Below are 13320 nucleotides of genomic sequence, written 5' to 3'. Positions count from 1 at the left end.
CCTCCTTGTTACCCCTCTCCTTGAGCTTTATTCCCCCTGAGCAATATGCCCCCTAAATGTGGAACCCAGGTCTTAGTAAGAGGCCCCAAATGTTTCCTGAGCAGCAGAGCTCTATTAGTCTGCTTGAGTAGTACACTGGAGACTCTCATCCCTCCACATTTGGGTTCTTATCCTGAGTCTAGCTTAGTTACTGACTTTCTGGATTCAGTATGCCCAGGTGTAAAGTGGGGATAAAACCACCCCAACACCATAGGGGTGCTCTGACAGTCAAGAACAAAGGCATGCCATGAGCCTAAGAGGAGGCCAGGCACAATAGGGGAAGGTCTCTAAGCATTTTTTTCTTCATGATCATGAATTTACTGAAGACAAAGAATCTCAAAACTATAGGCATCAAGGAGAGAAAAGAGATCCAACAATGGAGGTCAAAGAGAAGACACCTGTAGGCTAGTCCAATGTGCCAGGGAGAAGACAAGTCAACTATACAAAATCTCTTCCAAATTTCAGACTCAGGTAATGTGGAAAGAGATGATAAAACAGCATAAGGCATCCGTGTCAAAAAATCAGTTGCTGACATAAAATGTCACCGGCAGAAACACTGGGAGAAATAGGCAAAGTGAAAAACTTTTCAGAAAAACATGAATTCCTTCCCAACCAGCTTCTAAGTAAGGACGAATATTATACCAAGCACTGGGCCAGGAGTGCAGGGTAAGATCTGGTCCCTCCAGGTGCTCCAAAATCTAGCTATAGAGACAAAAATAGAAAACAGCTATATTTTGCAGTGCCTGGGTGGCTCAGCTGATTAAGTGTCTGCCTTCAGCTCAGGTCATGATCCCAGGGTCCTGGGGTCAAGCCCTGCGTCTATCAGGCTCCCTGCTCAGTGAAGAATCTGCTTCTCTCCCTCTGCTTGTCACTCTCCCTGTTTGTGCTCTCTTTGCCCCCTCCCCCTGTCAAATAAATAAATAAAATATTTACCAAAAAGGGGGGGGGGGCAAGCAAAAGAAAAAAGCTATATAAACAGTACAGTCCAGGTTGGTAAGCACGTAGGAAGTTCATGCCTACAGTATATATTCACCCCCATGTCAGTGCATCTCAGAAGGGCTTACTTTGGGCGTAGAGGAGGAAATTGAGTAAGAAATCAGCAATTTAGTGAAAGAATACTTGAAGACCAGTCCCTTCTAAAACCAGTTTACAGTAGGTATTAGGAGGCCTTCTGATACCAGACTGTATGGGTTTAAAGCCTATCTTTAATGGCTCTGCCATTTCCACCTAGTAATCCTAGACCAAACATTCAACAATTTTTGCTTCAGCTCCCTCATCAATAGAAGGAGGTTAACTATGGCTGCTTCATGGGGTTATTACAAGGATTAAACAGATTAATGTATATAAAGGTAACTATACAAATTAAATAGGTTAAATTAATGTACATATGTACCACACAAGATATCCACTATTATTTACAGAAAACAGAACTCCATTAAATACACAAGGTAATGGGACAAAAAAAAAACCTTTAAATTTATGGCCCAAACACAGCCTAGCCTAAAAGATAGTGTATGTAGAAACCAAGCTGTGTCCTCATTCCAATTTTGACTGAGAATTGTTCTTGGACCCTAGGAGATTAAATCTAATTTCCCTATCTTTCAAAAAAAAAAAAAAAGAAAAAGAAAAAGTTATCTTAAACTCAAGTGATTCACCACTATCTTCATCAATGCGCTGAAGACAGGATTATAAAAGCCTTTGCCTAAAGAAAAAGTCTTTAATCAACCACTATGCTCTGCTTTCAGAAGAACCCTATAATATGACCCCATTACACTTGCTTGCTGTCCCAATGGAGAAAGCTACAACACCAATACTGAGATTCAATTAGATGACACGGTAAAAGTACCAATTGCACTAGAAGCATTTTATGCATTGAAGGGGAAATCTGTTCTCCATTAGCAAATGAATTATTACAGGTAAGTGAATATAAAACAGGGGTCTGGAGCCTAATTTCATGGATGACTCCTATTCACAAAGGAGGCTACCAAGGCCATCAATGTAAGCATAAGGTCTCTGTGCCCATGTGCAGGATGCCCAGAGCCTTCCTCCAGAGACACATCTCAAGGTACTAAGTAGGCAGAAATCCAGTGAGGGACACATGCGGCAGTGTGTGGGACTCCAGCACAATCAAGCAGCAGGCATCATCCCAGTGAATGTGTGACACACTGTGAGCATTCTATGTTGCCTGGGGAATGGATTTAAATTACAGCGTTGTTCTCTTTAAACGGAGTCTGTTGGTGCAAGATTGAGATAAGCTGGTAAATCTGAAATGAAGATTATAAAAAAACCTACTAATCTTTTTATTAAATTTGAATTCACTTTGTGAACACAAAGTTAAAACAGACTTTCTACAAAGTAGCTGCACGCACGCATGCACACACAAAACCTTCAATATGCCTCAAAGCATGTACTTGACAAGTACCTCAAAAAAGATGGATTTTTCTGCCTTATTTAACAAGACAAGCAGAAACTAAGTCCTTTACCCCCAGTGTGAAAGGCCTGTCATGGATTAGAATCAAAAGAACAAACAAATTTTAAGTTAGGCCCTCCCCTTTGCACGTGGGTATTTAAAACTAAGATATAGGTTCATTCCTCCAATACTTTGCCAAGGGAAAAAAAAGAAAGAAAAGGAAAGGAAAGGAAAGGAAAGGAAAGGAAAGGAAAGGAAAGGAAAGGAAAGGAAAGGAAAGGAAAGGAAAGGAAAGGAAGAAAGAAAGTTGCCTAGCAACAGTTAAGAATGTGCAGCAAAGGAGGGTGGTTTGAAAGAAAGCTAACGCAGTGAGTTTGTTATGGTCACCCTAGTCCAGAGACCTTTGCAACCCAAAACCTGGCTGTGTCCCCATCTGGCCTGAGGGTAAGGCCTGGCTGTTTCCATCCATTTGTCTTGTCTTGACAGAGAAGATCTTCAATCCCAAAGAAATAAAAATCTACTTCTGGACAGCACGAGACTCCTAAACATCAATGCTCTCTTGTGAAATGTTAACTGCCCTGTTCCTGGCACTTGTCACCAAGTTCCAATTTGGAAGAGATCTTGGAAGTCACTTTGCCTATATTCTACTTAGCAGATAGGGAAAATGAGGTATGGAGAGACGGAATGACTCCGCCAAGGTATCACAGCAGCTGGCAGCAGACACTGGGCTAGACATTGGCTCCCAGGTCAGACAGTGTTCTTTACTGCAGTCTTAACAGTTTTCCCGCAAGGGCTAAGAACCACTGCCTACCTCAACCTAAACACAAGTCTACATAAGTAGACTGTAGATACTCAAATACTTATCACCCAACCATGAGAAATGCCATTCCTATTTGAGGCCCCTTTCAAAGCTGCTGGGGAGGTGGGGGGCGGGCGGGGGGCAGAGTGGAGAGATGCAAGTGCTTACATGAGATGTGAAACCTCCTTCTCTCAACCAAGACATCCCAACTAAGTCCACAAGCCCCCTGATAGGCAGGCTGACACCGTGCAAGCACTCTGGGACTGAGGAAGATCACAGTAAAAAATGACAGGGCCACAAGCCTGATCCTCAAATTCATGGCTAGGCTTTAAGTCCAAGAGTGGCTTGTCACAGCCCAGCAACATGCTCTTCTTCCCAGTGCCATCCTGAGACTGTGATTCCAGGCTGTCACTGTCACTTAAAGTAGGACACCTGCTGAGCGATCAGGACTTGACAGTCAACTTGAGATACCCAGAGAGCGGGTTTTACCAGCTCAGACCTTCATTCTCACCACAAACAGTACTTAAATCACGTTGTAGGTAACATGCTGCATATCCCACAGATTGTCCTGGTGGTAGTTAGAAACACAGGGAGTCTAAAGGACTCAGGACTTCCACCTTCCCATGTGGCTTTCTTCCCCCATTTAAACAGTCCTAAATTCAACGTAAGAGCTTTAGCAGTCAGAAAAGTAGTTACTTGGCCCATTTTCATTTAGAGACTGGAGATGATGGAGCCATAACCTGAAGGAACACTTGTGCTTTGTGTGGGAAAGGGCCCATAGGGCACAGAAGAGTAAAAGCAATGTGCCCAGGCCTTCAGAAGAGGGTTCTGGCCTCACTCTTAACATTCTGGTGTCATGAGACACTGGCCCAGATGCTCAACCCTTATCAGCCGAAATGGCATCAGGCACTCCGGGCTGAGGAGGTGCTTCAGAGCTAAACAAGAGAATGCACATGAGAAGTAGCATCATCTATTTTGCCCCAGCAAACTATAAACTGGAGGGGCAATTTTTGCATTTTGTAGAAAGATATTTCATATGCTTTGCATCTACTTGCATATAAACAGCTGTGGTATGAACAACAATTTACTCTGAACAAGTTCCTTAAAGATTTTAACTGTGCATTGGCACTGACTTCCCTGAGACTGTATCTTTCCTCCCCGGCCTATAAACAGCTGGCACACAGGAGGTGTCTGATAACATTCATAGGATGAATGATAATCATTCTAAGAAGTGGCATTTAATTGACTATGGGTAAGTTACTCCATTTCTTTTTCTTTTTTTTTAAAGATTTTATTTATTTATTCATGAGAGACACGGAGAGAGAGGCAAAGACACAGGCAGAGGAAGAAGAAGGCTCCCCACAGGGAGCCCAATGCGGGACCCCAGGACCCCAGGATCACGCCCTAAGCTGAAGACAAATGCTGAACTGCTGAGCCACCCCAGCTGCCCCAGTTATTCCATTTCTTAGAGGTTCCACCTCCTCATCTGCATAATGGCAACATTATGCAGCTACACCTCATTGGTAGGTTACATGGATTAAAAGATAATCCATGAGAAGTGCTCAGCAAAAAGTAAATGCTCTATTCATGTTAGCTACTAGTATTTATAACATGGGTCTGTTTCTCCATAAAAACCTAAGACTTCTGAAAGTAAGGGGGACTGTGTAACTCGTCCCCTCATCAGCAAGGCCAACAGCTGGGACACAATAGGGCTTCAATGTTCCCTGAGCTGAACACCCATTTTCGTGACATATTAGCTGAATGGGTTATTTTGCTTAAAAGCAACTTGAGTAGGAGAAAAAAAGAAACCTGGGACAAGGAGGACACTTACCTAGAACATCACACACTCAGCCTGATCGCTGACCTCTTCCCCCAATTCATATAAACCATGGAATGCTATCAGAATGCTGCCTTTCTCATCTTTCCCTGCCCAAATTTCTTCCTACATTAAGCCGAACTTCCTTGCAGACAACTTTTCTTCTGAAGGTAAGGGGTTCCTGAAAGGTTAAAAACCTCTGTTCGGTGACATTGGTATGTCAAGCAAAACAACAAAAAACTGAGGGCCATGATTGGCCTCTTGAACTGAATGGAGAAGATCAGGTTTTGGGGGTAAGAACTTGACCATTGCCCCAGTCTGGAAAAGCAGATTACACAACAGATAGCATGCTCAACACTAACGCCTATGTTATTTCCCCAAAAGCTCCAGGCCTTGTTCCTCCTCCAACACCCCTGGAGATCACATTTAAAACAGTAAAGGTTCTGGGATCAAAATAAGACTGGTAGTTAATTTCCTTCTTTTCTTTAGAGGAGGTGCCATTATATTTAGTAGGGGGAAGAGACGGGTGGGGGTGGAAGAGGAAAACATCATCTGGAAAAAGGAATTCTCTAACCACAAAGTTTCTATTGCCGGTTTCAAACTGATGTCTGTCTTCCTTCTTCTTTCAAGATTATGGGCAAAAGCCAAAACAAATCAGAGAGAAGAGAGATTCAGTCTTACCTGCCACAGACACTGTTGCTTTCAAATGGTGTACCACATTAGCTAAAGGACTAAAGTAACCGAATTATTCTACATTGCTGCTCTTCTCATCACCTAGAGGACAGGGGCCACTGTCCAAAATTTACTTGGACAACGAAGGAGACTTGGCTTCTGTGAACCAGATGTGCACCCAATCTTTTCTCCCTACAGATGAAGTTCGGGGCAGAAGATACATTCAAGGGAATCATAAAAAAAAAAAAAAAAAAAATACAAAAAAAAATTTACTTGGTAACATACTTTTACCCATCAGAAAGAGGCAAATATCTTCAAGATTTTAACTCTTTTGCATTTACTGGGAAAAATAACAGCTACCAGTCACTGACCAGATCTTATGTACCAACAAGTACTCTATTTGGTTCTTTAGCCCTATTAACTTCAATCCTATTACCTTCCCCCTCATTTTAGAGGTGAGGAAACAAGCTCAGAAAAATTAATCTACCAAGGCCACTTAGCTTATATATGGGAACGGAGGGACTCAAATCTAGGCCACTGGGTCCCTATGTACACCCTAACTACAAAAGCATTTAGACAGAAAAAGGGAAACAACATTCTCACATCATTAAAGGACTCACATATTGGATTCCCTTCTGCCACCATTTAGGAGTACAAGCCCCTGTCCTAAGTACTGGGAATAAAAGGATAGGACTAGGTAAGGTTTACTGGGCCCAGGTTCCCTCAGTACTGAATTTGAAACATATATTTATCTTCCCAGTAACCTTATGAGGTAGCAACTAATATCATCTCCTATTTTACAGATGAGAAAATCAAGCTTCACAGAGGTTAAGCAATTTGTCCAGGGTCACACAGCTAAGAACTTGGATTTGAACTCATAAAGCCTGATCTTAGGGTCTATGCTATTAACCACTAGGGTGGCAGGTTTCAAAAGGAGCTCATAAAATTAAAACTCCCAAGTCAGAAGCCACAGGGAGCGTTACATAAATAGGCCTTTGGTTTCCATTTACTTAAGAACAGGTTATAATGGTTCTCAATATAGGAAATAAGTTGGCAAGGAAACAATGGAAGCAACAACAAATCCAAATGACTAAATGTAGCTCTGCTGATTGCTCAGATAAAGACTCCATCATCCTAGCTGGCTCCTTGCCAGCATCTCACTTTTCCATATGTGTTTGTTAAACTCCAGGGTGTAATGGCACGGCATGGAAATGGACTAGAAATGCCTTCAAATTGTCCAACTGCCCTATGCACAATTTCTAAACATCAAAATTACTTCAACCTCAAAATACACTTGTATTTGGAAAGGCAATAATCCATTCCAAAAAAAGAAATCTGTTTCTTCATTTTAAAGGAAAAAAAAAAATTTTTTTTTTCAAATAATGCTTTTTTTCTTCCCCCAAAGAATGCTACTAGAATTGAAGGACTGCTTTGGAAAGTGTTTAAATCTTGCTGCCCAGATTCCAAGGTGGAGATCTCCACAGCCCTTTGCCTGGGCCCCTCACCTGCATGCAGAGGGCCTCCGGTGCACCTCAAGGAATTTAGGCAGTCCTGACCTACATTCGCAAAGCTTGCAGCAGAGCTTGTTTTGGACCAGATTTTCCCACAAGTGCAAAGCATCTCACAACCTAGAAACCTTTATTTTTAATTTGTGAGGAAAAGCAGTCAACATATCAAGTCAGTGTCATGTGACCACCTGTAGAACCAGGGCAGGCCATAAACAAAGTTTGGTTCTTTCCAAATGGTCTCTATCAGACTGTCAACTTTTATCTCAAAACAGTCCCTTCAATTGGCCACCAGATATATATCTAAGCATCAGGCACTTTACCCTAGTGCCAGGAAAACATATCCATCTTCTGACTTCCCCTGGCTATGGTCCTATTTAACATTCTAAACCCATATTCAAATAGCCACTAGTTCACTTTGTACAAGGCATGAACATCTTTCCTAGGTTCCTTTCACAGATACCAGGGCCTGTTCGCAGGATAGGACAAGAGCTCACGTTGGACCCAAGCAGTGAGTTCCTTCCACTTGGCTCCAGCTGCAAAAGCCATACTTCAACTAGCTCACCCCTAAGGAATAAAGCCAGTAGATTACAGCCCAGGCTCTATTAGCGGTAATGCTTAACCTCGGCTATACAGGAGAATCACCTGGGGAGCTTTCAAAAAAAAAAAAAAGAACTCACCAATGCCAAATTAAATGACAATCCTTGAAGGTGGAACTCAAACATGAGAATTTTTCAAAGTGCCCCAAGTGATCTATGTAACTGAAATTGAGAACTACACTTCCTACTTTATCCATCACCAGCTGTGTGACCTCAGACAAGACACTTAAGCTCAACCTTAACCTCCCAGGGTAGACAGACCAATCCATGAGCTAAAAGTACCTGGCACTGAGTCTACTGATCAAAGATAAACTGAGGCATATTTTATTATTCAGTATAGAGAATTCTGTAAGTAACTGCCTAGATTATGATTATTAGATCAAACCTTTCATTTCTACTGCATACAGGATTCGGTTTTGGAAAAAGCCATGGAGGAAGGATTGAAAAGAAAAGGCTGCAGTGGCCACAGCTGTTCAGGATCCTGTCACATGGGGCTTATGGCAAAATTTTCTTTTTCAACAGTCCCCCTCACCACCTCCCAGGTGAAAATATTCTCTTGATAGTCTCATGCCAACTGGATGCAGCTCAACACCAATCATCTTCTAAATGGCTTCTCTCCATCTGAATGTCTGCCTTCTATTTTATTATAATTCCCTTAGCATTTATCCAAAAAAGTCAGTTTCTACAACAACCAACAATAAGAATTTATCACTCAAAAAAAAAAAAAAAAAAAAAGAATTTATCACTCAAATGATGCAACCTAAAAATGGCAAGGTTTGAGTCCTTTGGGACTGAGGCCATGAGTCAAATACTAATCCAATGGGTTCTCAACCCCAACTCAATATAAAAACATCACTTGGGAAGCTTAAAAAAATGCCAATGCCCAGGCCCCAACCTCAAGAGATTCATTTAATTGGTCTGAAGTGGGGCTCTGAGTATCTGTTTAATTTTAAATCTCTCTCAGATAATTCTACTAGCAGCTGGAGTTAAGAACTACAAACCACAAAAATAAAAAAGAAAAACATAATTTTTATCATCTTAATATCACAACTAAATTTTAAACATCTTCTTGAATAAGCTAAGCTACCATTAGAGGAAATATCAAATATAAGAGGCCTAAAAGGAAAGCCAATAATAATGGGAAGCTACTGGTAGGAAGGCTAACCTGCCTAAGTCTTTTAATTCAAAAACTATGTACAAAACTCCTTCCAGGTTAAAGCATCTAAGAATATCAGAGCCCCCCAAAGGCACAGTGAGATCTGCTGCAATAACACATGTTCCTTGTCATGAGACCCAAAAATCCTGTTTAGGGACACAGTTGCACAAATGTAAGGCTTTAAGCTGAATTTGCACTGATCGACATATATGCAATATACAAATGAAGACCCTAATAAAAGCCATTCCATTCCAACCTTGATACTGAACTCATACATTTTCAAAAGGTCATAAAGCTTAGAATTGAAATCATACTTTAAAAAATATAAGTAAACCTAAAATTGCTTATTAAACACACACACATGCACATACACAGACACACAGCAACACATTGATGTTGATGAACTTTCAAATGAGGAAGTACTCACTCCAGGAAGGATCATCAACTTACCTCTGAATTTCTTGGGTGGATTATTAAGGTCCCCGGCTTCTGGCTGTACAACACAACGATCATCAACTAGGCTGTGAAGACAAAGATAAATGCTGTATCAAGCCAAGTCTAATAAAACCTAAGCACTATGCAAAAAAATGAATATCCAGGGTTGTTCCATGCAAAACTTAGATAGCCATGTTCTTCTGCCAGGTGGCTATTTACATTAAAGGTTTCCCATGCAGGGAGCTCAACTGAATCCAAAAGCCTGGGTTCTGCTTCTGCAATGCACACATTAACCCACTGTTTTCTGTGGCTCTTTTCCCTTAACCACATCCATGATGGATTTGAGTACAACATGCTGAAATGCTGAAATCGGGAGGCATAGCAAGGGGTGAGTGCATTCAACTCATGGTAGCTGAGGGGCCTACTTGGTGTCAGGCACAGTGCTGGACCCTGGGATGGAGGATGAATATGAACCAGGCCCTGCCCTAAGGGAGCTCAAGGCTAGTGCAAGAGCCACAAAAGCAAACTAATAAAGAGAATATAACCTAAGGGCTGTAAAAGAAAAAAAGAACAAAATACAGCTGGGAACTAACTGTGCCTGAGGCCATCTGAGAAGCTGCTGGCAGAGAGAGTCATATGGAACTACTGAAAATCAAAATAGAGGTGGGGAAAGTGCAAAAAGTTAGAAATAAATAACCAGCCCAAACTTTTATACAGACCCAGTATTTATCAGTCTAGACTGACCAACCTATAACTTGTGCAACTCTTTTAGAAGAACAGATTTATAAGAATGTTTTTGAACACATGAGGAAATTGAGGCGGAGAAGTTTAAATGACTTATCCAAGTTCCTAAAACTGGTATTGGTCATTTGACAAGTGACCACAGAACTTGCTACCAGCTCATATACTATGGTTTTCCAGGGTTTCTTCCATTAGTCTGGGCTGCTCCTTACCCCAAAGACAAGGCACCATTAATTTGTCTTTACTCTTACTGCCCCTTCCTCCAAAATTCCATTCCATCTCTTAAAGTCTGGCCTGTCTTTCAAGACTGGCTCAAAGCCCCCATCTTCTCCATGAAGGCCCTCCTTACTAAGTCTTTGCTGGACCAGGCATTCCTTGCCTCTCCTCCTCTCTTGCCCACCTCACTGGCCTGAAGCACAAATGGTACAGTAGGCTAAGAGCTTCCTAGGAGCAGAGAGCTGGCAAGATGCCCAGGGTTAATAACATTTTCCTGTCCAGGCTAGGTGCTCAGTTATCTATTTTATGGGTGAATCAAAGTGCCCAGAGTAGCCCACCAGCAGCTTGCTTCCTTTGGATCTAAGACCTCTCACCATCAAGAAGAGAAAACACTGTAGTCAATGGTTTGAGTTTTTATGCAAAAATCAAGAGCAGAATGTGCACATATAAAACTCCCACCTAGAGCCCCTGTGAATGTAAATATAGTAATGCTACCAGATAGATCTAACATAATATGTGAAGTGGGAGAGTGCCTTGGAATCCAATATAGGGCTGGGTTAATTACTCAACAAGTCCTCAAACAAGGATGAGAGCACAGGACAAAGGGCCCCAGCCTAGGCCAGAAGACAAATGAATTGTAGATGGCACTTTACCATCTACTAGCAGTTTGATGATGACTCTATGACTTCTCGGTTCCTCTACCTATAAAATTAAAGAGTTGGTCTCAAAAAGTCTCAAGTAGGGTGATGTTCCTCAGACTGTTTTTAAAATATTTTGATACCAGGTCCCCATCATCCTCAGGCCTATTAAAGCTGTGCTCCAGGATGGGACCGAACTCAGGTGATTCAGAAGCATACCTCTGATCCCACATGTGCACACACACAGACTCTCCAAGGTCTGACTCAAGTTCTAAAGCTTAAGGAGTCAATAAAGCCATTTGGGAAGTAATTGCCATCTATACAAATGGAATGTGGCTGGGGAGCCAGATGCCAAATTCCACAAAACCTGGATGTCACTCACTGTCACTCACAACTAGCGCTCCAAAACTGTTAAAAATATTAAAAGTAAAAAGAGGCCAAACTTTACTTTCCAAGTCCATTTTGAACAAAGGGAATACTATCTGAGGTAAGTATCAGAGCCCAAAATACAAAATAAACAATCTGCACAATAAAGAAAAAGTGAAAGGGGGGGATCTTATTATTAATTTGTTTACAATACTTGAGGAAAACTCTTATAAAGCAAAGAATTTGTACCTCAAAGGAATTCTAACAATGAATGCTCTGGACGAAGAGGATGAAGGGAAAGGTAGCACTAAGATTTCAGAGGCTGCCACAAGTGGGCTCAGCTGCCAACTAGAAGCCTGGGTGACTGGAGGGGCAATGGCACTCTTCAAAGAAATCAGGGCCACAGAGAAAAGAGGAGATATAAGGTGGGGTTGAGGTTTCACTAGGCATCCAGATAAGAGCTGTGGGCAGACAGAGAGGAGGGTGGTGAGCCAATTCTGCCAGAGTCAGATGGTCAGGAAAGGCAGGGAATGGAAAGTCTACCCTGCTAAGGGCAAATGTTAGGAGCACTGGTCCTGGAGTCTGGAGTGTTCACTGCTATGAAACCTTGGGCAGGTGACTTCACCTCTATGAAGCTCAGAGGTTTTGCCTCTATAAAGAGCAATAATCATAATACTCACAATAAAGATATGTTTGGGAATTAAAGGTATTATGAGTGGACAGTACTGAGTGAGCCAGTGCTATATAAACATCCACAGAATTCCCACCATTTGCTTCGACATGGATGGACCTGGAGGGTATTATGCTGAAATAAGTCAATCAGAAAAGGACAATCAGCATATGATTTCACTTATATGTGGAATATAAGAAATAGTGAAATGGATTACAGGGAAAGGAAGGAAACTGAATGGGGAAAAAATTAGAGAGGGAGACAAACCATGAGACTCCTAACTCTAGGAAACAAATAATCGACTGCGGAAGGGGAGGTGGGTGGGGATGGGATGACTGAGTGACAGGCACTAAGGAGGGCACTTGATGGGATGAGTGCTGGGTGTTACACTATGTGTTGGCAAACTGAATTTAAATTTAAAAAAAAAATTTTTAAATCCACAGGATTCACAGAAGTGGTTATCTCTGCTGTTTATTACCATGGCTTTACTGCTGAAAAATAAGAAGAGGATAGAGGATTCAAACATGAGGGAAAGAAAAGGGAAGGAATCTGCCAAGAAGAAAAAAGGGACAATCAGGGAGGCACAAGTGGCAAAAGCCCTCTTTAACAAAACCCACAGAAGATAAATTAAATTATGAAGGGTAGGTCGTGTAGCGTAGAGTTAGTGTAGAGAGGTTAAAAAAAAAAAGAGAGAAAAAGATAAAGACTGAGAAACAGTCACTGGGTTTTGTGATCACAGAGTCATGGATGACTTCTTTTTATCAGATGACTTTTGAAAACCTAATTTGTATACAATGAGGTCCAGTTGAGCTATCCTTCTGTATCTGAAATAACTTGCTCCTTGAAGTTGGAGTGACCTAAATGAGAGCCTGAGAGTACTCATTATGCACAAATACCAGAGAACAAGCATGCTTTAAATAATAACTATGATTAAAAGAAACGTTCTGGCTTCTATAAGAATGAGGGTCTTAGAGAAGCTGTCAGCTTTCCTTCTCTTCACTTGAGATCCTGCCAAATTCAACAATTCCAACCTGGGGCCTAACTACTCCTTTTTTTTTTAAAAAAAAATATTTTATTTATTTATTCATGAAAGACACAGAGAGAGAGAGAGAGACAGAGACAGAGACAGAGACAGAGAAAGAGAGGCAGAGACACAAGCAGAGGGAGCAGCAGGTTCCATGCAGGGAGCCCAATGTGGGACTTGATCCCAGGACTCCAGGATCATGCCCTGAGCCAAAAGCAGACACTAAACTGCTGA

General features: G+C 41.6%; 1 protein-coding gene across 10 annotated transcripts in view; it reads right to left on the bottom strand.

Annotated features, from left to right (window-relative positions):
• The window catches only part of ITPR1 (inositol 1,4,5-trisphosphate receptor type 1), a 319907-nt gene that overhangs the window by 282887 nt on the left and 23700 nt on the right, over positions 1–13320 (bottom strand). For all 10 annotated transcript variants that reach the window (XM_041762303.1, XM_041762302.1, XM_041762300.1 and 7 more), the window contains exon 4: positions 9447–9517. In XM_041762303.1, the coding sequence (XP_041618237.1) occupies positions 9447–9517 (71 nt within the window). The remainder of the gene's footprint in view (positions 1–9446; positions 9518–13320) is intronic.

This window comes from Vulpes lagopus, chromosome 7 (genome assembly GCF_018345385.1).
Source record: "Vulpes lagopus strain Blue_001 chromosome 7, ASM1834538v1, whole genome shotgun sequence".
In the NCBI taxonomy this organism is placed as follows: domain Eukaryota; kingdom Metazoa; phylum Chordata; class Mammalia; order Carnivora; family Canidae; genus Vulpes; species Vulpes lagopus.
This window is presented reverse-complemented; position numbering and strand designations above follow the sequence as displayed.